Here is a 24,854-nt window from a genome sequence, read left to right on the forward strand (position 1 = left end):
CTTTGAGCTCTGACCCCGCCTCCAAAATTTGGGCTTGGTAATCCACTTAATTGGAATTGACATGAACAAGCACTCAAAGAAGAAAAAACGGTTACTTACCTTCTCGTTACTGTTGTTCGAGATGTGTTCATGTCTATTCCAATACCCGCCCTCCTACCCATCTGTCCGAGCAGCCAGCAAGAAGGAACTGAGGGGGTGGTGGGTAGACAGGCCCCTATATTGAGCACCATGAAGGTGCGACCCCAGGGGCCGCCCGGGCCGACCCGACAAAGGCCACTAGGAGAAAAACCTTCCAGCTGCCATTCACGCAGTGCGCGCACACCTAATTGGAACGGACATGAACAACACATCTCAAAGAACAACAGTTACAAGAAGGTAAGTAACTGAGGTGTTTTTTTAGCTCAGAACTAATGCTTTGTTTTTATAGCACTTTTCATCCAAGAATAGCAAAGTGCTTTACAAATATTAAACTTCTTAGCTACTTTCGTACCTTCAAGTTATGGGCATTGACTTTGAGAAACAATTCCAAGATGGCAGCCCTTAGTACCTCTGACTATTCCAATCACCAGTGTTTAAAAGAGGTATTTGTGTGGAGGATTTCATATATAAACTTATAACATGCATACCTTACCTTCTCCAAATACCACTTTTTGAATGCCACTAATCAGAACCATTAGCATCAACCATCTTTGTAACACAGTAGGCCTGTTCTGGTTAAATAGGATTTTGTAGATCCCATGGGACAAAATCCAGCCTTCTAGTATGGCTTATTTTTAAGTGATTGTATTTCATATGAGTGTTTGTTTGCACCGTTTTGGTAACATTACTTTTATGTAGTTTATATTACTTTTTTATTTGGTGGTTACTTTAATACATAAAGATTTTATTACCTTGTTAGGTTGTGTCTGGAGAAAATATTGCTACAGTGGGTTCTTCAGACAAGATCTTTGTCAGGTGCTGAAGCCGTCAATGCTCTCAGACCTTTCTATTTTGCTGTGCATCCAGATTTCTTTGGCCAGCATCCCAGAGAAAGGGTAAAAATATATTTTTGTTTCTAATGGTGTTTTCATTTATATGGTATGTGAAGAATGGAAGTATGTTATTAGTTTAGTTTTTACGCTGTCAAAGCTTGATCTACCTATTGTAGAACTAAAATGATTGATATCGGTGATTAGGAAAATAGAACTTTAAGAAGATAATGTCCAGCAAATTCTTATAATTTGGACAAAGTATATCCCCAAACTCACTAATCAGCCTTTCACTATGCATTGCTGTCTCTGACAATCTGGAGTCTTGATCCATACAAAACATAGAACTAATGCAACACTCCATTTTATTTTTTTTAAACCTGAGACAACCCTTACAAAGAATGACCTTTTACTTTTAATCAAACCTAATTTTTACCTGGTTTTGGAAGCTATCTTGAACATTATATATGCTTTAACTTCCGTTTACCCTTATCTACCATCAAGGCAGCTATTCATGCAATGAAGACAATTTTTTAATAAAATTACTCAGTCACCTTTCTATCTGGAATACATTGATGTGTTTTCATGGAATTGTGAACTATGTTTAATATTTTGAAATTTAGTTGTATCTTATTAAACTAACACTGTTAGCCTACTTTTAAATAAATATGCTATGTTGAGAAAGTGGACAAAGTTAAGTATTTACAGTGGCTCTTATTTTGTTTTCTACAGGAAATCAATGAAAACTCTCTTAAGAGGTTAAATGGCTATTTGGAGAATCTCCAGAAACCAGGATTTAAGTCTTTTAAGCCAACTCAACTCACTTTTTATGTGAGAGAGAGAGAACAAAACTCTTCTGATGTCCAAGAATCCTTCAGTGCTGCAGGTGCCTTTTTTATCTGACAATTTCTCTTGCAAAATTAAATACTGAAAATCCTTTCCATAGTTTTGTACTCTTCACACCTTTTATAGTGCCTTACCTAATACCCATTGATGTCAATTGGCATTGGATCAGGCCCCTAAAGGCCATCCCAAGTAATTACACATTTTTCTAATGAAAAATCTTTATTAAGAGAGAGTGGTTATAATGGGTTTAAATGTAACTAGGAGTCCAGTCAATAATCTTACAATGAAATTGAAATAATACCCTGAAATACTTGCCAGATATCAGTGCTTTTAATTCAACTGTCTGTGTATAACTTCAAGATAGTTTAGGGTGTTACTTTTATTTTCTCATTATTTGGTCCAGCTGTAGCATGTAGACTCTCAGTATGTTCTAGAAGTGCTGAATCACCTAGAGTAGCAGGGGTACATTTTAAAGTGCGGTTTGTAAATTTCAGTTAATATTCACTTAAGAGAACATACAATGCTTCACTGGCAAGTTTGGTATTCTTGTCTCTGAATTTTCCTCAGATTTTTTACAATTTTGTCTAATGAAGTGTTAGTCTGTATTTTAATTCATGTTCTGTTTTCTAGTGGTCAGAAAATTCTCACATAAATGAATTTTGAGTGATCCTTCTGCTAGAAGAAGAAAATCATACTAGCCGGCAGAGAAAAATAGTGGTATATTTGAGCCACTTAGATATAAGAAAAAAGGGGGGTTGTTTAGTAGTTGGAACAGGGGAGACTGGGTTTGTGTGGTTCTGTTCCTGCTTTTGCCACTGACTTGCTGTAACACTGTGCGAGTCAGTTAACATCTCTGTGCCTTAGTTTACACCTCTGTAGAATATGTGTAATGCTTGTCTCTGGAATTTCATAGGTGTTGAGGCTTACTGTTTGTGAAGTAGTCTTAGATCCTTGCCTGTCTACAGTATATTTAATCCAAAGTAGTATTTTTTTGTTAATAAATCTTACATAAAGGGCTCTCGGACAAAACTGTTGGAGTTAAAGCAATAGAAGTGTTTGCACCTCCGTCATCTTTATTTTCTATTTGTCACAATTGCAGATAAGCTTCAGATTCACCCATTGAGCCAAATAGTTGAAATATCCTAGTAGTTATAGCTCTGGACTTGTACAGTTGTAAATATTAAACTATATTCTGATGCCTTCTGCCATGATAATAGTTTGAAATCTACAGTACTTGTTAAATAAATGTTATAATTTCACTTTGAAATTTATCATATAATACATGTATGGTTTGTTTTAGCTTTAAGACAAGAATGAAACAATGTGAATGCATCTAAAAGCTCAGCTATTCAGTTGAATACAATATTAATTGTTTTGAGGGTTGCGTTTTATAGGTTTTCGAGCCGTCAGTTTTACTTTGCACACCAGGGACTTATTAAGCACAGTATTGGACATTCTCAACTCCTGCAGCTTATCTACTGAGCATGTCCAAAGCGTGAACTCTCAGCCTCACAAAGAAGTAAAAGGGACGTTTTACAGGCCTATCAAATGGGACAAGACTTACTACTCATTTACTGGATTCAAGGATCCTGAGGAAGAACTAGAACAAGCCCAGAGGGTGGAAATTACTCTAATGTAGGTAAAGGTTTTTATTTAACTAAACTAGTGTTTTGTAATATACCGTATATACTCGTTCATAAGCCGAATATTTTTGGTAAAAAAGTGACGCATCAAAGAGCGGGGGTCGGCTTATAAATGGGTCGACACCAAAATTTGATGATTTTAAACTCTATGGAATCATTGAATTGAACATCTAATACATTGTCGTTTTGTTTACCTGGAGTGTCTGCAGGCATGGAGCCCCTCAGCTCCCATTGGCTGGGAACAGCAAACCGCGGCCACAGGGAGCTGAGGGGCTCCATGCCTGCAGACACTCCAAGTAAACAAAACAGCCCGACTTGCCAGCGGCTTACCCTGACGGCCGGGAGCCAAAGTTTGCCAACCCCTGAAATATAGGGTCGGCTTATGAAAGGGTCATACAGTTTTTGCTATTTTTACCTAACCATCTTGGGGTGTCAGCTTATAAACGAACGGGATAATGAGCGAGTATATACGGTATGTTGTTTAGTCTGATTTTAATAGTGGTAAAATAGGTTAAGAATTTTTGACAAACTGCTAAATTTTTATCACTCCCTCCAAATATTGTTCTTTACCCTATAGTGATGTAATTGACCAGTGTTCAAATGAGCAACTGCTGTAATCATAGACTCTGGTGAACGATGGGCAAACAGGCAAGGAATGTTTAATCCTAGTTTTTCATTGCTTTGCTGTGGAATACCACTGTAGATTCATCAGGGAAATCAACAGATTTCAGGTGTTATAACTCAGTCAGTACTCTGTCTCTTGTAATTTACTTAGAGCTTTCGGAACACAAAATAATAAATTTAAATCTATACAAGTCAAGACATTAATTGGGCACCATGTTAGAGCCCTATAAAAATGCTCTATCTGTATAGTGTGGTTTTTGCAGTGCCTATCATCTTTTTGTGTATAAGCTTCTAACATCTGTTTCAGCCTTAGGGCATCATCTTAAATATCCAAAGGTTTGGCAATTTAATATATGCAGTTAACTTACACTAAATGCATTATGTTGTGATTTAGAAATCAACTGCTGAAAATTGCTTAGTATTCTTAATAATCCTGAATGAGCTTACTACTAATTTCTGAAGAAATAAACGCTGATCATGAGACACTTTTTAAAAATGACTGAATTAAAACAAAAAATGCATTATACAATTTAATTTTTATTCCCTTGAATATAATAACGCAAAATGTGTGGTGTTTATGCCAAGTGCCAAACTAATTAGAATGTAAGCTCTTCAGGGCAGAGAGCATGATACCTAGCACATAAGGTCATTGTACTACTGTAAAACACATAACAGATCTAAGTTGTACATGAGTTTTGTTTTCTGTCTGTGTGTAATTGTACATCCTTTTCTTCTATATCATGTGCCAGTTATGATTACTTCATAATTTGTATAAATTGTCATTTGAAGAGGGACCTTTTTCTTGTATCTGTTTTATTTTCATGCTTGAGTTTAGTACTTTTTCTTAGCGGTGGAGTATAATATTGCTCTTGTAAAAACAAGAAACTGCAATCAATCAGTTGTGTATAGAGGGCATTTGGATAACTGAAATAGTTTAAAAGGGTAAATAGAGTAAAGGAGATCATTAAGTATCTCTTAGAAATAATTGATTTTAATCTTTGAATGTCTCAAATATTTTTCCAGTTATAGCAAAAGCTCTACCAGGTTTCTGACCAATATTACAGCTATCATTTACTGTTTTGTTTTGAAGACAATATACATTGTTGACTTAGGACATCTCTACACTGAGACTTCACACTCTGGCTTGCCATGTAGGAATCTACAGCACATTAGCTGACCGCTCACTGACTGGCTATGCGGACTGCTACTGTGCACTAATAGTTCCAGAGTGTTGTCTCCATGTGGGCAAGCCCTGAGAAGTCTGTCTGCTGCTTGAAGTTACGCCAAAATTACAGTTAAGTCAAAATACCTTCCTGTGAGCAACTGAATCCCCATCACTGTTAAGAAGGGTTAAAGGCCAGTTGGGCATATTCACTCCACATGGGTGGAAATTAGATAGTTATCAACCAGAGAGGGTGGACAAAAAAAATCCGGGGATAACTCAGCAGACACCTGGGCCTTATAAATAGGCTGAGAGAGTTCAGTGTTGGGGAGAAAGCCACAGGAAGCAGGTAGGTCGTTTCTGCAAAGAGCCAAAGTGCCAAATACTGGTGGAGGCTAGAGGCCTCAGGAAGTTTTAGACTCAGTGGGACAGTGCTTGATACCAGAACTGAGGAAAGGCAGTGAAACCCCAGGAAAGGGTTAAGTGCAGGGCCCAGAGAATAGATTGATTTTTTGGTAGTTTGGATTATGCTTGAATGTTTTGTTAAACTGAAAGGGATTTGGACTAGTAGCTTCTCAGCCAGAGGGCTGAATAGCGTGCAAAGACAGGCAGCCTGCAGGGGGCTCTGTGTGGTCATAGTGCCCCTCAGGTTTGGCATGGCTGCTCTTCTGTCTCCCATCTGTGGAGGGATGAATGGGCCAAATCTGAGTGGTGCTGTGACAATGTGTCAGGTCACAATGCTCGTAGCGGGGAGCAGAGCCAAGCCAAGCTCCACAGGACAGGAGCTGCGACTGCAGGGTGGCCTCAGTGTGGGCTTTATTCAAATTCACAATTACCATGAACACTAATGCTATGATTTTGACACAGCGGTCACAATCAGGGCAAAATATTGGCTAATGGTATGGATTCAGCTCAGAAAACAAGTTCATAAAAGGTGTGGCATCTGAAAACGTTCATATCTGAAATATTACTAAAATATGGAATGTGATATAGTGGAATAATTTTTATCTCTTGTTATTTTAGGATTGTAAAATAATGCTCTAGTATTACTAGTGCATATTTGCATTTTGCTATTCACATTTGTGCAGCACAAAAATAATGGGCTATTTTTAATACTGTAGATGTGGCCTTAATTGTATTTATGTGCACTGCACACAACTGCTAAGACCTGAGATTTTATACTCAATAGATCCCTCTCTTTTGGTTCACTGGGCCTGGTAAAAGCACCCACAGTTTTAAAATTGTGCTGTTGGGCTCACTTCACATTGTCCTTGCTTAGATATTTAGATTGCCCTGTTTCCCTCTCCTGCCCCCCAGCCATACCTATATGCTCCAGAAGTCAATTCATTCCTGATGGTTGTCAATGACAAAGGAACCCTACAACTGTGACCTCTACTCATCAGTGTTCATCCTAGCTCATGTGAGGTATCAAAGTATTTCATCCCTCATATCTCTCCCCCACTCTATTATATCCCTTGGCTCTGGTGTCAGTTTCCTTAAATTTAAAAACAAAACACACCACAACCTTGTGTTAGTCTTCAGAGGCACTGACTTCTGACGGAGTTGTTTTAGAGCTGCTCGTGTAAACCACACCAGTCTTCAGGCCTCTATCTTTCAGTCCCCTCAGAACAGCTAGAGTAATGGAGCTGCATCTCTAATACTACCAGAGGTTTCAGAGCAGCTTGTGTGGCAGTGGGTGCACAGCTTTTGGGGAGCTCAAGTTCTCACTTACAGGTACATCAGAGGCATTCAGCAGCTTCAGTCACTGATGACTCATTCCCTTTGGAACGTCACTGAGCTTCATAGACTGATCTTAATGCAAGGGCATCTTCAGTGCTCTTAAGGCCTTGCTCCTCCCAGTGTGAAAAGAGTGTACATTTATCTTTATCTTTGAAGCACCAGTGGCACACTTTTCAGCACGTTTTCTGGATCATGTGTTGTGTGGTGTGTTTTCTGTCTGCTTCACTTTCTCTTTCAGAGTGAGAAGGGCCTCTGCAGCTTTAAAAAATGTGTATGTGGTCATACAATATCCATCACAAGTAGGCATGACTGCTGTATCTTGGTTCAGTGAGGATCACGATTGACTAGGCTGTGAGATGATCACAGATGTCCGTTTGAGTCATTAGGTCCCAGGGGGAGCTCCTCCTTATAAATTCCAGTGCTTCTGATAAGTCTGGAGAGAATTTGGCCTTAAATGAGTCAGAATTGATACCCCATGCTTCACATCAGGGCAGGCCTTAGGGGTGAGCGACCTGGGCAACCGCCCACGGTGCTGTAGTCAGGTGGGTACCATGGTGAAGAGGCAAGGGTCTCAGTTTCCCCCTCGCTGCCTGCAGAGTGCAGCCTGGCATGACAGGAGCACCCACCTCCTTGCTCCGGAGCAGATGGCCCCCTGCTTGCCACCACACCTGGTTTCCCAGCCCACCTCTCAGTCCCACCTCTGACTCTGCAAGCCGATGAGCTCTTCCCCTGCACTCTCTGGGACTGTCCCAGCCTGGGCCATTCCTCCTTCCATGGGTGGCCTGAATGAAAGCAGTGCTGCCCAATAGAAGGTGAGTGTGGCATCTCAGCCGGCCAATGGGAACTAGAAGTTGCTGGCCTCTTTCGGTTTGGGAGAGGAAGGAAGCTGAAATTGCAAGAGAAAGAGATAAGTATGGGGGAGGTGGTTTCCTGACCCCATGTCCCAGCTCTCAGAGGGCCTCCCAGGGCTTCCAGCTCCCCCTCCACCCAGGTCCCAGGGGGACCCTCCCTATACCCCAGCTCCCAGGAAGCCCCTCTGCCTCCCAGGTGCCAGCCTCCCAGTTCTCAGGACCCCCATTCTCCCCAGGGTGCCCCCCAGGTCTTTGAGGTCCCATTCCCCCATTTCACACACTGACCACCCAGTTTCCCAGCTCTCAGGGGCTCCCCCTTTCTCTTGCTTATCCCAAAAGGAGGTGTCAGTGCAGGGGGTTGGGGATATTCCAGGAGCGAACCTTCCACCATCACCACTCACCCTAGCTATCTCCAGTGCGCTGGACTGTTTGCATTTTAACCTTCCCTGTCCCCCCAATAGCCTCCCTTCTCTGGGAGTGGGAAGGGGTATTTGAATATTGAGGATGCTCAGCATTGGGGTGTGGGGAGAGATCTGTCCTTTTGGAGCCCCCATGTCACTACCCCACCCCTGCCTTCCCACACAAGCAGACTATCTGTACTCCTCTGGTTCCCTCCCCCCTTTCTGGGGCTCTCTGGTCACCATGCTCCCCTGCCACCACAGCTCTCTGGTGCCCTCCTGTCGCTGTACCTTCTCTTGGGCTGCTGACTCGTTGTGGAGAGTCCAGGGAGGCACTGGGGGCTGGGGCAATGAGGGGGTGGGTGGGGAGCCCAGGGAGGCAGCGGGGCCAGGGGCACCAAAATACAAGTTCACCCAGGACACTATTTTCCCTAAGGCTGATCCTGCTTCACATCAAGACCGAGTTGGCATTTTCTATGGTGGTGTAGGTCTGATGGGATAGATCCCATCATTCTACTTCCATCATAGATTCATAGATTCTAGGACTGGAAGGGACCTCGAGAGGTCATTGAGTCTAGTCCCCTGCCCGCATGGCAGGACCAAATACTGTCTAGACCATCCCTGATAGACATTTATCTAACCTACTCTTAAATATCTCCAGATATGGAGATTCCACAACCTCCCTAGGCAATTTATTCCAGTGTTTAACCACCCTGACAGTTAGGAACTTTTTCCTAATGTCCAACCTAGACCTCCCTTGCTGCAGTTTAAGCCCATTGCTTCTTGTTCTATCCTTAGAGGCTAAGGGGAACAAGTTTTCTCCCTCCTCCTTATGACACCCTTTTAAATACCTGAAAACTGCTATCATGTCCCCTCTCAGTCTTCTCTTTTCCAAACTAAACAAACCCAATTCTTTCAGCCTTCCTTCATAGGTCATGTTCTCAAGACCTTTAATCATTCTTGTTGCTCTTCTCTGGACCCTTTCCAATTTCTCCACATCTTTCTTGAAATGTGGTGCCCAGAACTGGACGCAATACTCCAGCTGAGGCCTAACCAGAGCAGAGTAGAGCAGAAGAATGACTTCTCGTGTCTTGCTCACAACACACCTGTTAATACATCCCAGAATCATGTTTGCTTTTTTTTGCAACAGCATCACACTGTTGACTCATATTTAGCTTGTGGTCCACTATAACCCCTAGATCCCTTTCTGCCGTACTCCTTCCTAGACAGTCTCTTCCCATTCTGTATGTGTGAAACTGATTTTTTCTTCCTAAGTGGAGCACTTTGCATTTGTCTTTGTTAAACTTCATCCTGTTTAACTCAGATTATTTCTCCAATTTGTCCAGATCATTTTGAATTATGACCCTGTCCTCCAAAGCAGTTGCAATCCCTCCCAGTTTGGTATCATCCGCAAACTTAATAAGCGTACTTTCTATGCCAATATCTAAGTCATTAATGAAGATATTGAACAGCGCCGGTCCCAAAACAGACCCCTGCGGAACCCCACTCGTTATGCCTTTCCAGCAGGATTGGGAACCATTAATAACAACTCTCTGAGTACGGTTATCCAGCCAGTTATGCACCCACCTTATAGTAGCCCCATCTAAATTGTATTTGCCTAGTTTATCGATAAGAATATTATGCGAGACCGTATCAAATGCGGTCCTTTCAGAGCAGTCAACTAGATGTACAGTATCAATATTGCTGTAGTGCATTGAGCATGTCCTCATCATGTGGTTCTTGAAGCTGACTTTTGTGGTTAAATGAGGCATGATAATACTCCTATAGTGCTTAAACTCATTCTGTACCATTAGGGCTCATAAGACTTTCAACTTGTAGCTGACTTTGCCAGTGAGGTACAGCTTTAGTTTTAAAGTAACTCACAATAAATTGTTGCATTCTCTGGATGTATTGAGATGATCCCTGATATCAACATACACAGATGGAGCTTCTGCGGCACTAAAGTGTAAGACTACTGTTTTGTCATGCCATAGTTGGTACAAAGACTTGGGAAAGAGTTTGGACACATTTCATTGCTACAAGAGTGGTCAAATTTAATATTTTTATCAGCTAACAGCCCTCTGCTGTCTGTGCCCTGTCGTGGCGAGACAGTTTGCATGCTCTAACGATCCCCAGAGTCTGGGTTGCCGAGGACATTTTTTCTCCAGCAGGTTCAACCATGCTGGACTGGTCTGTAGGGGAGGGGCCAGACAAAAGACACTCTGGCCCTCCAGGTTGGGGGGTTAGGAACAGGGCTAACAACCCTGTCCCATAAAAACACAAAATATGTTACAGAAACTGTGGCAGAGAAATCAACCATTACTATGTGTGATGGCCTTCAGGAGTCAATGACCCATATGACTGCCAGTGGTGAAAGCCAAAAGGAAGCCACTGGCATGAAGACTGAAGTACTCAACACCAAGACAAAAACCAAACTTGTTTTTTGGAACGTAGGGACAGTGTACGAAACCGGGAAGCCAGCTCAAGTCACAGCAGAGATGAAACGCTACAACTTACGCATCCTGGGTGTCAGCGAGAACAGATGGATGGGATCAGGAAGATTAACAGCCTTGGGAGAAACTTTGCTGTATTCTGGCCGGGATGATGGACAACTTCCTGAGGTTGTTGCCATCTTTTTGGAGAGGTAGTGGAGCGGTCCCTGCTTGAGTGGAAGTCAATCAGCAGCAGACGTATGAGAGCCAGACTGAAAGGGAAACACAATAATATCACCCTGATTCAGTGCTATGCTCCAACAAATGACAGTGATGAAGAAGCAAAGGACAAATTCTACCTTGCACTACAGGCGTAGTTAAGAGTACCACACCACAACCTAACTATCATCATGGGAGACCTGAATGCCAAGGTCAGTAGGGACAACACAAACAACGACAGAGCAATGAGAAGACATGAGTGTGGCACCATGAATGAAAATGAAGAGAGGCTGATGTTGATTTCTGCAATATGAACGATCTAGTCATCAGCAGAACCCTATTTCAACATTCTGAAATTCACAAGCTGACATAAGCGACAGAGTCCTGTGGCACCTTATAGACCAGGGGTCGGCAACCTTTCAGAAGTGGTGTGACGAGTCTTCATTTATTCACTCTAATTTAAGGTTTTGCATGCCAGTAATACATTTGAATATTTTTAGAAGGTCTCTTTCTATAAGTCTATAATATATAATATATATATTGTTGTATGTAAAGTAAATAAGGTTTTTAAAATGTTTAAGAAGCTTCATTTAAAATGCAGAGCCCCCCGACCGGTGGCCAGGACCCAGGCAGTGTGAGTGCCACTGAAAATCAGCTCGCGTGCCGAAGGCGGCACGCGTGCCATAGGTTGCCTACCCCTGTTATAGACTAACAGAAGTATTGGAGCATAAGCTTTTGTGGGTGAATACCCACTTCGACAAAGTGGGTATTCATCCACGAAAGCTTATGCTCCAATACTTCTGTTAGTCTATAAGGTGCCACCGGACTCTTTGTTGCTTTTTATAGATCCAGACTAACACGGCTACCCCTCTGATACAAGCTGACATGGGGTTCTCCAAATGGCAGAAATAAGAACCAGATTGACCATACGATGATCAATGGCAAATGACGACACTCACTGACAGATGTGAAGGTGAGAAAGGGAGCAGATATTGGCAGCGACCACCACCTTGTGACAGCCTCCATCAAACTAAAACTGAGAAGCATGGGTCCACCAAACAAGGTACATAGACATTATGATGTTGACAAGCTAAAATCCCCTGAAATACAGAAAGCCTTCATTCTGCAGTTAAAGAACAGGTTTCAGGTACTTGCAGACCTTGATGAAGAGGAGGGGAATGCAAATGAGGAGATCAACGAGAAGTAGGATAAAGTAACAACAATCTATAAACAGCAGTGAAGCCTGTCTAGGCTACAGGCAGAAGAGAAGAAAGGAGTGGTTTACACCCAACACATGGAATACCATAGAGCCCCAAAGAAAAAAGTTGACACAAAATCCCAGAAGCTAAAGGACAAATACCACGAGTAGTAGAGCAAGGCACACCAGGAGGTCAAACGCCTTGTGAGAGCAGACAAACGACGTTATATTGATAATCTGGCAACACAAGCAGAGGAACAAGGAACCGTCTACCAAATGACATGGCTTATCAGTGGCAAATGGGAGACACCAACAAACATTCTCATCAGGGACAAACAAGGCCACTTATGGACAACAGAAAAACAACAAGAAATGCGCTGGACAGAGCATTTCAAAGAATTGCTGAACAGGGAGCCACCTATAGAGGAAGCAAACATTCAGGAGGCAGAAGAAGATCTTGATATCAACACAGACACCCCAACTAAGAAAGAGATCATTCAAGCCATCAAATTCTTTAAAAATGGGAAAGCTCCTGGCAAGGATAACTTGAATGCAGAATTGTTCAAAGTAAATCCTGAGTTAGCAGCACCTATCCTGGCCTCTCTATTTACATCTGTCTGGGAAAGGGAAAAAGTGCCAGATGAGTGGACCAATGGGGTTATAGTGAAGATACCAAAGAAAAGAACCCAATGATTGTAATAACTGGCGTGGTATCTCACTTTTATCTGTGCCAAACAAAGGTATTGTGTAAGATCATAGTCCAGCATATATCAGAGGCAGTTGATAGCATTCTTAGAAAAGAGCAAACCGGTTTTTGAAAAGGGCCTGGATGCACAGACCAGATTTTCACTCTACGAAACATAATAGAACAATGCTTAGAATGGCTACGGCAACTCTACATAAACTTCATAGACTTTGAGAAGGCTTTTGATAGCATTCACAGGACCAGCCTATGGTGCATTCTGCGGGCATATGGAATCCCTCTCTGTATAATCAGCATCCTCAAAAGCTTCTTTTCCAACTTTACATGTAGTGTTGATCACAGTGAGCTCAGTTTTTGAAGTCAGAATAGGAGTACGGCAGGGGTGTGTCATGTCTGCAATCCTCTTCAATATTGCCATCGACTGGGTAATGCGGCGTACAACAGAAGACATGTCAAGAGGTATTAAATGGACACCCTTCTCATCCCTTGAAGGCCTGGACTTCGCAGATGATCTCGCTCTCCTATCACATACTCAACACCTTATACAAGAAAAAACAACTCGACTCAACACATTCAGCCAGCAAATTGGACTGAAAATCAACCGCAGTAAGACAGATATCATGACCTTTAATATTGGCTCACCGTCAACAGTACAGATAGAGGATCATGCTCTCACCAATGTAGAAACATTCACATGCTTGGGCAGTACCATCAGCCAGAACAGTGGAACAAGCCAGGACATCCGGAACAGAATCAGTAAAGCCAGGAACACCTTTAGGAGCTCAAATACAGTCTCTGGAAATCTTCAAAATACAACACCAAAACCAAACTCCAGATTTATCTGAGCTGTGTACTTTCAATACTACTTTATAGTGCAGAATGCTGGGGAATGAGAAAGTATGACATGTCCAAACTGTATTTATTCCATACAACCTGCCTCAGAAAAATCCTCATGACGACTGGTGCCCCCCCCAGTATTGGGGGAGGGCGGCACCAGCTAAAGGGGAGGACATGTGATCTCCCCACATGTCTTCACCCCAGCCTAGGGCCCCCGTGCTCTCCCCACCCCCACCCCCTCCATACCCCACATTACCTGTTGGGGGGATTTCTGTCCTCCTGCTGTGCCGGCTCTTTATGGCTGCCAGAGCTGGGCAGGGAGTGGGACAGAGCCACTCTTGGCTGCTGCCTGGTGCAGTGTGGCTGCTGCCTGGGAGAGTGCCTGGCTGTGGCAGCAGCAGGCTGCCTCCTGCCCAGGCTTAACTTCCAGAATAGCAGCTGAGCAAGTCAGAGCCCCCTCCACACCCAGCATGCTCAGTCGGCTCCTGTCCCCAGAAGCTGAGCCAGAGCAGGGAGCGGTGGCAGCAGCAGCCCGCTCCATGCCCAGGCTCAGCTTCTAGGGGTAGGAGTCGACTTTGAGCATGCCAGAAGCTGAGCCTGGGTGGGGGGCAGCTTGCTGCTGCCACAGCCAGGTGCTCTCCCCATCAGCCGAGACACGGCGCTGCACCGGGTAGCATCCCAGGCAATGTGGCTAAAAGAGGCTCTGGCCCCGCCCCTTCCTCTCCCCGCCCGGATCGGCTGCTGGGAGGGCACTTGACCCTTCATGATCCTCCCATGCGTCACCTCCCTACAATCTCAAACCAAGACCTATTCACACAGTGCAGCCAAGAAGATATGAGCACCATCATTACCAGGAGGCGCTGGAGATGGATTGGCCATGTGCTTCAGATGGAAACTGATTCCATCACCAGAATAGCATTAAGGTGGACACCTGAAGGCAAGCGAAAACGAGGCCACCCAAAAACAACATGGTAAAGATTGGGGCACCGCTGGGGAACCATTGAAAGACTTGCCAGAAACAGTCAGGAGTGGAGGAGCTTCGTCGCTGCTCTAAACGCCAGAGGTGTAATGGGAACGTGATGATAATGATGATAAACTAAATCATTTCAAAATGTTTTATCCGTTAAATCTCTTAAGTTGCTGCTTTTAAAATTCAAGAGCTAGACCTGTGGGAACGTGATTCAGTGACTGATCTACAGTTATCTGTTTGTTATACTACAATAGAAAGGTTACACTAAAAATAGATTTACTCTTTTCAAGAAAACATTCTTTTAAAACATTACCTGATCTGGTAACTTGACATATTTCTTAAAGTAGACATTAATGTTTTTAAATAGCAGTACAATGTGCCTGAGAAAAATGGTCTTGAATAGCCATATATTTTCTTTTTTACAGCTCCTGGTTAGATAATAGTGAAAAAAGTGCAATAAAGAAGCTGAGAAAGAGCTTACCACTTCGGGAAGAACTAAACCGTTTAAAAGATGAACTCACTCATCAGCTACAGCTCTCTGATATCAGGTAATGAAGTACAGAAGATCTAACTTAAAAGGGTCAAAACAAGCATAATTTACAATTTTGTAAGGCCACATAGACTAAAAACAAAGTAATGCAGTTAAGCTTTAAAAAATGTATTCCAGCAAAATGTCTATGTTATATGTAGTCATAAAGGCAGTACTCCACTGAATACGATTATATTTTCATCAGACTTGTATGGGACTAAAAATTTGCATTTATAATATCTGAACTAGACCTAGTCTTATTTATAAGTCAGGAGATTGTACTACCTAGTAGTATGATTGCCAATTCAGGAAAACACTTAAGCATGTGCTTCGGTTCTATTGTAGTCAATAGGACCTAATCACGTGTTTAAGTACTTTACTGGGTAAAATTGCTTTCCTGAATTGGAGCTTGAGCTTGCTTATGTAACTAACTTAGCTTAAACAACTTAGCTTCTCTTTTGATGCTGCATATGGTACTTATTGACGACCTGTGAAGACTTAGTAAAGGTATTGTTGTCCAAAATATCAGAAACAAGAGTCTATGGAGGGAATATTGTAATAGCTTTAAAAAGCAGATTCTGTACTTGGGTTTCTTTATTCCAAAATATTTCTTAGAAAATACAAGTCATTAATATTTGAGAACAAAAATGTATCTCTTCAGGGTATGTTGTGAAAGCTTTGCGTTAAATAGCTTTTAGGTTTGTTTAGTGCAGTAACGTGGAGTTTAAAGCCAGAAGTGCCCACCAGATCATCTAATCTGACCTTCTATATATCTCAAGCCACACCACCCAAAAGCCACACAGTAAACCCAACAACTGAAATTAAACTCAAGTATTTCAGCCCATAGAAGACGAGACTATTATGTGCCAAAGGCAGAAAATAGGTACACCTTGGTCCCTCCTATGACAGTGAAATGAGTGAGAAATACCCAGATAATCCTTGCAAATGACTCTTGCCCACACACTACAGGGGAGGGTGAAAAACCCCCAAGGTCCTTCCCAACCCCACATATGGTGATCAGTTAGATCCTAAGGATAGGAGGAAGAACCAGCCAGCCAGGCATTTGAGAGAGAGAATGCTTGGTGCCACCTCAGAGTCCTGGTCCTCCCTGTCAAATGTCCCTCTCCAGCCATGGCTGTCCCTGATGCTTCACAGGAGTGATATTAAGGAAACCCAGAATCCACTGGGGGGAAACGGGGCGTTGGGGAAATATTCCTTCCTGACCCCTGCAGGTGGCTGGCTAAAAACCTGAAGCATGAGCTTTTAGGAACATCAGACAAAATGGATTGAGCCCCAGGGCTGCTGCCCCTTACTGTCACAAGCATCCCCATCGTACAATCTCACTCATACATTTCTACAGCTCCCTCTTGAAACTAACTAAGTTGTTTGCCTCCACAACTCCCAATAGGAGGCTTTTCCAGAACTTCGCCCATCTCATGGTTAGGAGCTTTCTTCTAATTTCCAGCCTGAATTTGTTCATGGCCAGTTTATATCAATTTGTTGTTATGTGAACACTGCTCTTTAGCTCTTCACCCTCCCTGGTAATTTACCCGCCTTGATATATTTATAGAGAGCGGCCTTCTTTTTGTTAGCGTTAACAAGTCAAGCTCTTCCAGTATCCTCTCATAAAATTAGGCCCTCTATTCCCCTGATCACCCTATTAACTCTTCTCTGCACTTTTCTGGTTTGAATTCATCTTTCTTGAACGTGGGTGACCAAAATTGTACTCAATATTCCATATGAGGTCTTATCAGAGCCTTGTACATGGCATTAATATGTCTCTCTCTACTGGAAATGCCTTGCCTGATACATTTTTGGATCTCATTTTACCTTTTTCACAGCCACATCGTACTGGTGGCTCATAGTCATCCTGTGATCCAACCCACACACCCAGGTCTCTCTTCTTCTCTATTGCTTCCAACTGATGAGCTGCTAGCTTGTAGCAAAAATTCTTATTAGACCCTAAGTTCCTGACTTTCACTTTGTATTACTCAATTTCATCCCATTTCTGTCACTCCAGTCTTCAAGGTCATCCAGATCTTCCTGTATAATGTTCCAGTCTTCCTCTATATTGACGATGCCTCCCAACTTAGTATCATCAGCAGATTTCATGAGCGCGCGCGCGCACACTTTTTGTGCCACTCTCATTAATAAAAATATTGAAAAAGATTGTTTCCAAGACCAATCCTTGAGGAACTCCACTAGTAACCTCCCTCCAGTCCAATAGTTCACCTTTCCGCACAACCCATGGCCTTCTCCAATTTTAGCCAGTTCCTTATTCATCTTGTACTGATCCCCATCTTCCCTAATTTAACTAATTTCTCATGTGGTACCATATCAAATGCTTTACTGAAGTCAGGTATGTAAGATCTATTCCATTTCTCTTATCTAAAATAATTTATTTTCTGAAAGATCAGGTTAGTCTGATGTGATCTACTTTTGGTAAATCCATGTTGCATTACATCCCTTTAGCATTTTTTCTCCCATGAACTTGCTCTTTCCTTCACAATTTGTTCTAAAGCCTTACATACTAGTTACAGACCTGTTATTCTGACTGCCTGGATCACTTTTTTTTACCTTTCTTAAATATAGGTCTGACATTAGCTATTCTCCAGTCATATGGAATTAGCCCCGACTTTATTAAAAATGCTTGCTACTGGACTAGCAATCTCATGTGCCAGTTCTTTCATATTTTGGAATCAAAATTATCCGGGCCCCTGATCTGAGCATGTTAAGATCTGTTTTTCTTCCACCTCAGATGTGGTAATTTCCATTTCTACACACACTTTCATCAACTATAGTGCCTTCATGCACATGTTCCATATTATCATCCTTATTGAAACCCCGCAATGAATTCATTTAGTTTGAGCCATATCTAGATTATCTTTAATTTCCTTCCCATCCTCATTGCATAGCAGCCCGACTCCACCCTTCCTTATTCTATTTTTATGTAAACTAAAAAGATTATTTTAATTCCCTTTGCAAGAGTTAATTTTATCTTGATTTTTAACAATTCTAACTATTCTTACATTTTTCTAACCTCCAGATGTAGCTTTCTTTATTGATCAACCCTTTTTTCCATTCCTTATAAACTCTCAGCTTACTCCTAATAACCTTTTTGAGGTTGCTATTCATCCATCTGGTGTGGAGCCTTTCCCTACAAGCTTTTTTTCTTTGCTTGGGATGCAAATTTCAGATAACTTTTGTATAGTTGTGTCATAGGGCGAGTTCAGCCTCAGTGACTGACCACCACAACTCCAAGTCATCTTAAACACCACTATGCTTTATATTCCTTCAAAGGTCACAGCCTGGAGTGTTATTTATATACTGCTTCCAGTCAGTAGCCAGCTTCCTCACTTGCTCTGAGGAAACGGTGGAGTATTAACAGCAGCCAGTCCTGTCTACTCCTGCCTTCCTTCAGGCTCCCGACTCTCCTCCCTAGCACTTCCTTCCTATCTATTTATATAGTCCCAGCTGCAGGGGTTTCTTCCACCCAATTAGCCCCTGAGCTGTATCTTTACTCAGTTAATTGGCATGCTCTGCCAACTACCTGTCTTTCAGTCAGGTCCCAATTAATGTATACTGGTGAGGATTTGAGTGACAGGTTGCTGAGTCAACTCATGACTCATAATGCCCTGTTAGAAGTTGATTTTGAAGAAATTCCAAGCCTCCTCCGCATTTAAGTCCTTGAGCTTTTCAGTTGACTTCTTTAACTAATTCCCTTAATTTCCCAAAGTCTGCACTTTTGAAATAAAAGGTCATAGTTGACAAGCTGATTTTGATTATCCTTCCATTTAATTTAAACTTAATCAGCACATGATTGCTCAATCCAAGGTTATTTCCTAAGACTAGCTCTTCTATGAAGTCCTCACTGCATAGTAAAACCAAATCAAAACAAGTTGATAGAATCTTTCTGAACATTGAATGAAATTTGCTTGTCTGTGGTTTTTAATTTTTCTTTCATAGTCTGTTATCAAAATACTGTAATACTATATTGTTACATTTTATGGAAAGTTAACAATATTTTAATGAAAAAATGTACAAGAAAATGCTTCCTGTTCAGAAACTTTTCTAACTGAGAAGTAATTGTATCTTAATGGGAAACTGCTACTTCCACCTCTTACAGGTCAATGCTAATATGGTTGGAGGCTTTAAAAGTAAATAAAGGGCTAGATCCTCAGCCATTCCAAGCTTATGCTTGGGACATTTGAGCAGAGGATGCAGGCTCTAAGCCACCTTTTTTGTGTCCCCAATCCTGGAGCTATTGAGGCTCAAAGCAGCCTCAAAGTGTAACATGGAGTAGCTTAGGCTGATCTGAGTTATGCCTGCTGTAGTTGTCCCATTAGGGCCCTTGCATGGTACCATCCCTCTGTGCCCCTGATGCTGAATTGCTACGCTGGCTTTATGCTAACTAAGGATTCTCCTATTCTGTGGTAACAGTCAGTTTTATGTTTGAGGCAGTTTTAAGTACACTGAAAAGGGAACTGGGAAAGCTGAAGATCTGGCCCATAATTGTAAACTGTGTTAACGTAATGTTGAGGTATAGTGACCAAGAAACTTCAGAGTTTAATCACTATCTGAAACATCCTTAACTTGCCTGTTCTGTGTCAGTGTTGAGGGAATCTGAAAATGGTGAATGATTTTTTTTTAATATACATATGCTGTAATACCTGAACAGAAGGTGAATTAAAGTTAATGTATTTTTGTGGTTTTAATATAGGCACATTTTGATAGCAGCAAAAGTTATCCTAATGTCTCTTAATTAAATATTGTAAATCATAAACATCTGTATGAATGAAGCTGTGAAAAGGGCAACAAAAATGATTAGGTGTATGGAACGGTTGCAGTATGAGGAGAGATTTTCAGCTTGGAAAAAAGACAACTAAGGGGGGATATGAAATCTATATATGAAGTCTATAAAATCATGACTGGTGTGGAGAAAGTGAATAAGGAAGTGTTATTTACTCCTTCTCATAACATAAGAACTAGGGGCCACCGAATGAAATTAATAGGCAGCAGGTTTTAAACAAACAAAAGCAAGTATGTTTTTCACACAATGCACAGACAACCTATGGAACTCTTTGCCAGAGGATGTTGTGAAGGCCAAGACTATAATAGGTTTCAAAAAAGAACTAGATAAGTTCATGGAGGATAGGTCCATCAATAGCTATTAGCCAAGATAATCAGGGATGGTATCCCTAGCCTCTGTTTGCCAGAAGCTGGGAATGGGCAACAGGGGATGGATCACTTGATGATTACCTGTTCTGTTCATTCCCTCTGGGGCACCTGGCATTGCCCACTGTCAGAAGACAGGATATTGGGCTAGGTGGACCTTTGGTCTGACCCAGTATGGCAGCTGTTATGTTCTTATGAATGGATAACTTACTCTGGCTGGACATTCAAAAAACACGAAGACACTACTTTCTGCAAGATATGATACAGGAAATTTTTTAGAGATGTTTTTCCTCCTTACTTATAGTACATGCACATAAAACTTTCAATTCCAGTACAGTAGTTCCCCTAATAGCAAGCCAAATCAACCCATCCAATATATGATCTAAATACTGGGCTGAACTCTCCAGGATTCAAGGGAGAAAGGAGTCTTTCCCCCTGCTTGGCTGTAGAGCACCCGTGTAACTGAGTAATTAAGGGCTAGTTACTAGTAAGTGCGCCTACTTAACTTTATGCTGTGTGAATAACCTAAATGAAATCAATGGACATACTCACAGGCGCTGGGTTCCACCAGGCCCCAGGGTGCTCAGTCCTCCGCTCTGGCCCTGCCTCCACCCCACCCCTTTCCCCAAATCCCCAGCCTGCCTCGTCCCACTCAGTTCCGCCCCCTCCTCTGAGCGCGACTTGTCCCTGCTCCTCCCCTCTCGCCCCTCTGATTGCAGGGGGCGAGAGGCGCTGATTGGCGGAGCCGCCAGTGGACGGGAGGCGGGGGAGGGGAGAAGGCAGGCACTGGCTACCGGAGGGTGCTAAGCACCCACTAACTTTTTTCCAAGGGTGCTCTAGCACTGGAGCACGCATGGAATTAGCGCCTATATACTCACTACATAAAGTACATGTGTAAGTCTTTTTAGGAACAGGGCTGAGGCTGCAATAGACTTCACAATCCTAACCTCTTGTCCTCTTTTAAGAAATCAGTAAATTTATGAATAAAACTTTTGTACTGAACTCCCTTCTGCGTATAGAAAAAAATACAAAGAAAGTATCCCGAGAAACAAATAACTGCTTTTTGCATATCCAAGTTATAGTTTTTAGCTTTTTTTCAGTTTTTTTCCCCCATTTCACCTGCACCATCTTCAATATGGCACCCACTGCAAAAGAAATTCTACATTTTCCATTTAAATTACTTAATTATTGGTTTATATATAAAATTTGAGTAGTGTATGACTCAGACCACTTTATACACATTCCCAGTTGGATTATTTGCTATTTATTACTCTTCAGTGACTGTGATTTTTGTTGCTATGAATTACTGCTTTATTGTAAAGCTCTTAGCACACTTTGGGCACTGCCTTACGTTTTAAAAAAAATCCTTTTATAAGACTGAGTGATATATTCTCAAGTATATTTTTCTTTAGGTGGCAAAGAAGCTGGGGTATTGCCCATCGTTGTAGCCAGCTACACAGTCTAGGTCGTTTAGCTCAGCAGAGCCCAGAAGTATTAAGGAACGTTAAAGGTATATTTCCTATTACTTTTCTCTTTTGTGTGTCATGGTACAGTAATCCTCTAAAGATAAGCATGAATTTTATGGTATTCCTCATGAAAGCATAAAACAACCTGCCTGAATTACTTAAGAAATTATCAGTAATACATAGTTTAAAATTCAAGTTATTTTATTTCATAGTTATTTAAAATATTGACTATTGTCTAGTAACTGACTACAACATCAGGATTTAAAAGCACTTGCTTATTTCAGCTTGAAGTCTTCATATAGACTCATTTAAAGACTGTACTTTCAGATATTCAGAAAACTACGGTATTCATAATATCAATCTTACAGTAAATAAACATATCTGTTTATATATGTTTAATAAGTGAAAAATAGTCACATACAACATATCAAAGTGATCACATAATATAATTATAAATATGATTCTTCCATTTCTTGTTACTGTCACATTATATAGTTGACATTCATTCATATTAGCCATATTAAACGCAAATGCTTAATGAATACCTCAAAAGAGGTTTGAGTATTGGAATACCTGAAAGTACACTCCTCATAAATAAGCAGCCATAGATGGTGTGTGTTTGTGTGTTTGTGTGTTTGTGTTTTTGTGTGTGTGTGTGTGTGTGTGTGTGTGTGTGTGTGTGTGTGTGTTGAATTTTTTTTGTTTGGCATTTGTAGACTGTTAACCCTTGCTTCAGGGTCCAGGATTTTTAGTCTTAACACAAGTCAACTCCATGCTTCCAGATACTGAGTTGAACTATATTTGCCAGAGAAACATTTAGGTATGAGGGCGCAGACACTTTAGAACAGGGGTGGGCAAACTTTTTGGCCCAAGGGCCACATTTAGGTATAGAAATTGTATGGCGAGCCATGAATGCTCACAAAATTGGGGTTGGGGTGCAGAAGGGAGTGAGGGCTGTGGATGAGGCCAGAAATGGGGGGTGGGGCCAGAAATGAGTTCAGGGTGTGGGAGGGGGCTCCAGGCTGGGGCAGGTGGGATGGAGTGCGAGGCGTAGGTGAGAGCTCTGGGGTGGGGCTGAGGATGAGGGGTTTGAGATGTAGGAGGGTGCTCCGGGCTGGGACCGAGGGGTTTGGAGTGCAGGATGGGGATCAGGGCTGGGGCAGGGGGTTGGGACATGGGGTGGGGGGGTGAGGGCTACGGCTAGGGGTGCAGGCTCTGAGGTGGGGCTGGGGATGAGGCGGTTGGGATGTAGGAGGGTGCTCCAGGCTAGGACCGAGGGGTTCAGAGGGTGGGAGGGGGATCAGGGCTGGGGCAGGGGGTTGGAGCACAGGAGGGTGGCTCAGGGGTGTAGGAATCTGCTTACCTCAAGCAGCTTCCAGAAGCAGCTGCATGTCCCAGCTCCGGCTCCTACACAGAGGCACGGCCAGGCGGCTCTGCTTCGCGCTGTCCCATCCACAGGCGCCATCCCTGCAGCTCCCATTGGCCGCAGTTCCCGGCCAATGGGAGCTGCGGGGGCAGCGTGCGGAGCAGAGCCCACTGGCTGCCCCTACACATAGGAGCCGGAGCGGGGACATGCCGCTGCTTCCAGGAGCTGCATGGAGCAGCCACTGACATTGCCCCGCTCCGGCACTCCAGCTGGGAAGCAAGTCCCAGACCCTGCTCCCCAGCGGAAGCTCGAGGGCCAGATTAAAACAGCTGATGGGCCGGATCCAGCCCGCGGGCCATAGTTTGGCCACCCCTGCTTTAGAACCTATGAGATTCCTATACACAACCCCCTTATTCTTATGGCCCATGTGAACCTGGGCCTAATGCCCCATCTCTTTGCATTCCTTCAGAGAAGTATACATGTAGGAATCGAGATGCATTGTCATCAAAGTGCCCCAGATCAACTCACAAGGGTAGCGATGGCTGCTCTTCAAGAGGATCCTTTGGATTAGAAATGGGTGAATCATTAGGAAGTTATTTTCAGTAAAGGATTAGAAGCTCCTTCCTCCATCTCTAGCTCTCCTGACCTAGATGACACTAGAATCAGCTTCTGTCTTACCTCTTGAGGAATACAAGTTATTTAAGGTTTATTGGATAGACAGGTGAAAGAACAACATTTGCCTGTTTACACTATGGAGGAGAAATCCCACAAATAGTTATACAGTCCAGACAAAAGACTCTAAGATAGCTTTTTCTGTCAGAGGGACTTCTGGAACTACGTGAGATCTGTGGCTCTCTGCTTCATCCATGCCACCAGTATCCAAGAAGAATGATAAACTCTAACAGGTGCCCCAGACAGGACAAAAGTACTTCTACCAGAACCAGATACTGGGTTCACTTGTGGTCTCTGCTGCCCTGGAAAAGAGTAAGTTGGTGCAGTAATTATAATCTTTCCTTGGGGACAAGAAGATAAAAAGATGGATCACTAACTCTCAGAATACCTAATTACCTGGCCAGTAGGCTTGTAAGAACTTTTTTTTACTTGGGTCAAGTAATCTTCTCTTGTAGATCATATTCCAGAAGACCTACATTCTGAAATCAAATCTCTTGTCCAAGAAAGATTGAGCATCTCTGAACACTTTCAGGTTACCATATGACTCCTCTGATACAGCAGATTGATCTGTGGCAATAACTGTTGGCCAGCACACATGACATCACACTTAGTCTTTCTCAAGATTCTCAGTTTTGAATAATTATTTATTCACTTGAGAACTCACTTATTTAATCAAAAGACAGGTGAGACTGTCCCACATTGTTCAACCTTATAAAGAACCTTGGAAAGGTAATGTTTATCAATGAGAAGTATCAATATGCTAATATACGATTGTGTATATAATTATTCCTTGGACCCTGCAAATTTGGCCTCTGCCCTAGATGAATACTCAGATGATTAACTGTGTCCGCAGTCTCAGCCTTCTCTCCCACCCCCAGGAATAATTACTGTCTTACAGGTAGGTAGAGGTCATTGTGAGAATATTGGGAGTGTTCCTTTCAACTATGTCTTTCTCATGGAAAACTAAGGCCAGGTCTGGACTAGCACTTCTGACAGCAAAACTTTTGTCACTCGGGGTGTGAAAAAACACCCCTCCCCCCCCCGAGTGACACAAG

The 24,854-nt window shown here is 42.5% G+C and overlaps 1 protein-coding gene across 1 annotated transcript in view; it reads left to right on the top strand.

Moving 5' to 3' along the window:
• The window catches only part of TCAIM (T cell activation inhibitor, mitochondrial), a 46,614-nt gene that overhangs the window by 12,392 nt on the left and 9,368 nt on the right, over positions 1-24,854 (top strand). Inside the window, exons 3-7 of the mRNA XM_026649352.2 lie at positions 899-1,034; positions 1,701-1,854; positions 3,209-3,449; positions 15,017-15,139; positions 21,708-21,805. Coding sequence (XP_026505137.1) covers positions 899-1,034; positions 1,701-1,854; positions 3,209-3,449; positions 15,017-15,139; positions 21,708-21,805 — 752 coding nt within the window. The remainder of the gene's footprint in view (positions 1-898; positions 1,035-1,700; positions 1,855-3,208; positions 3,450-15,016; positions 15,140-21,707; positions 21,806-24,854) is intronic.

The sequence above is a fragment of the Terrapene carolina genome, unplaced genomic scaffold, assembly GCF_002925995.2.
Source record: "Terrapene carolina triunguis isolate 2854851 unplaced genomic scaffold, T_m_triunguis-2.0 Scaffold84, whole genome shotgun sequence".
Lineage (NCBI taxonomy): Eukaryota > Metazoa > Chordata > Testudines > Emydidae > Terrapene > Terrapene triunguis.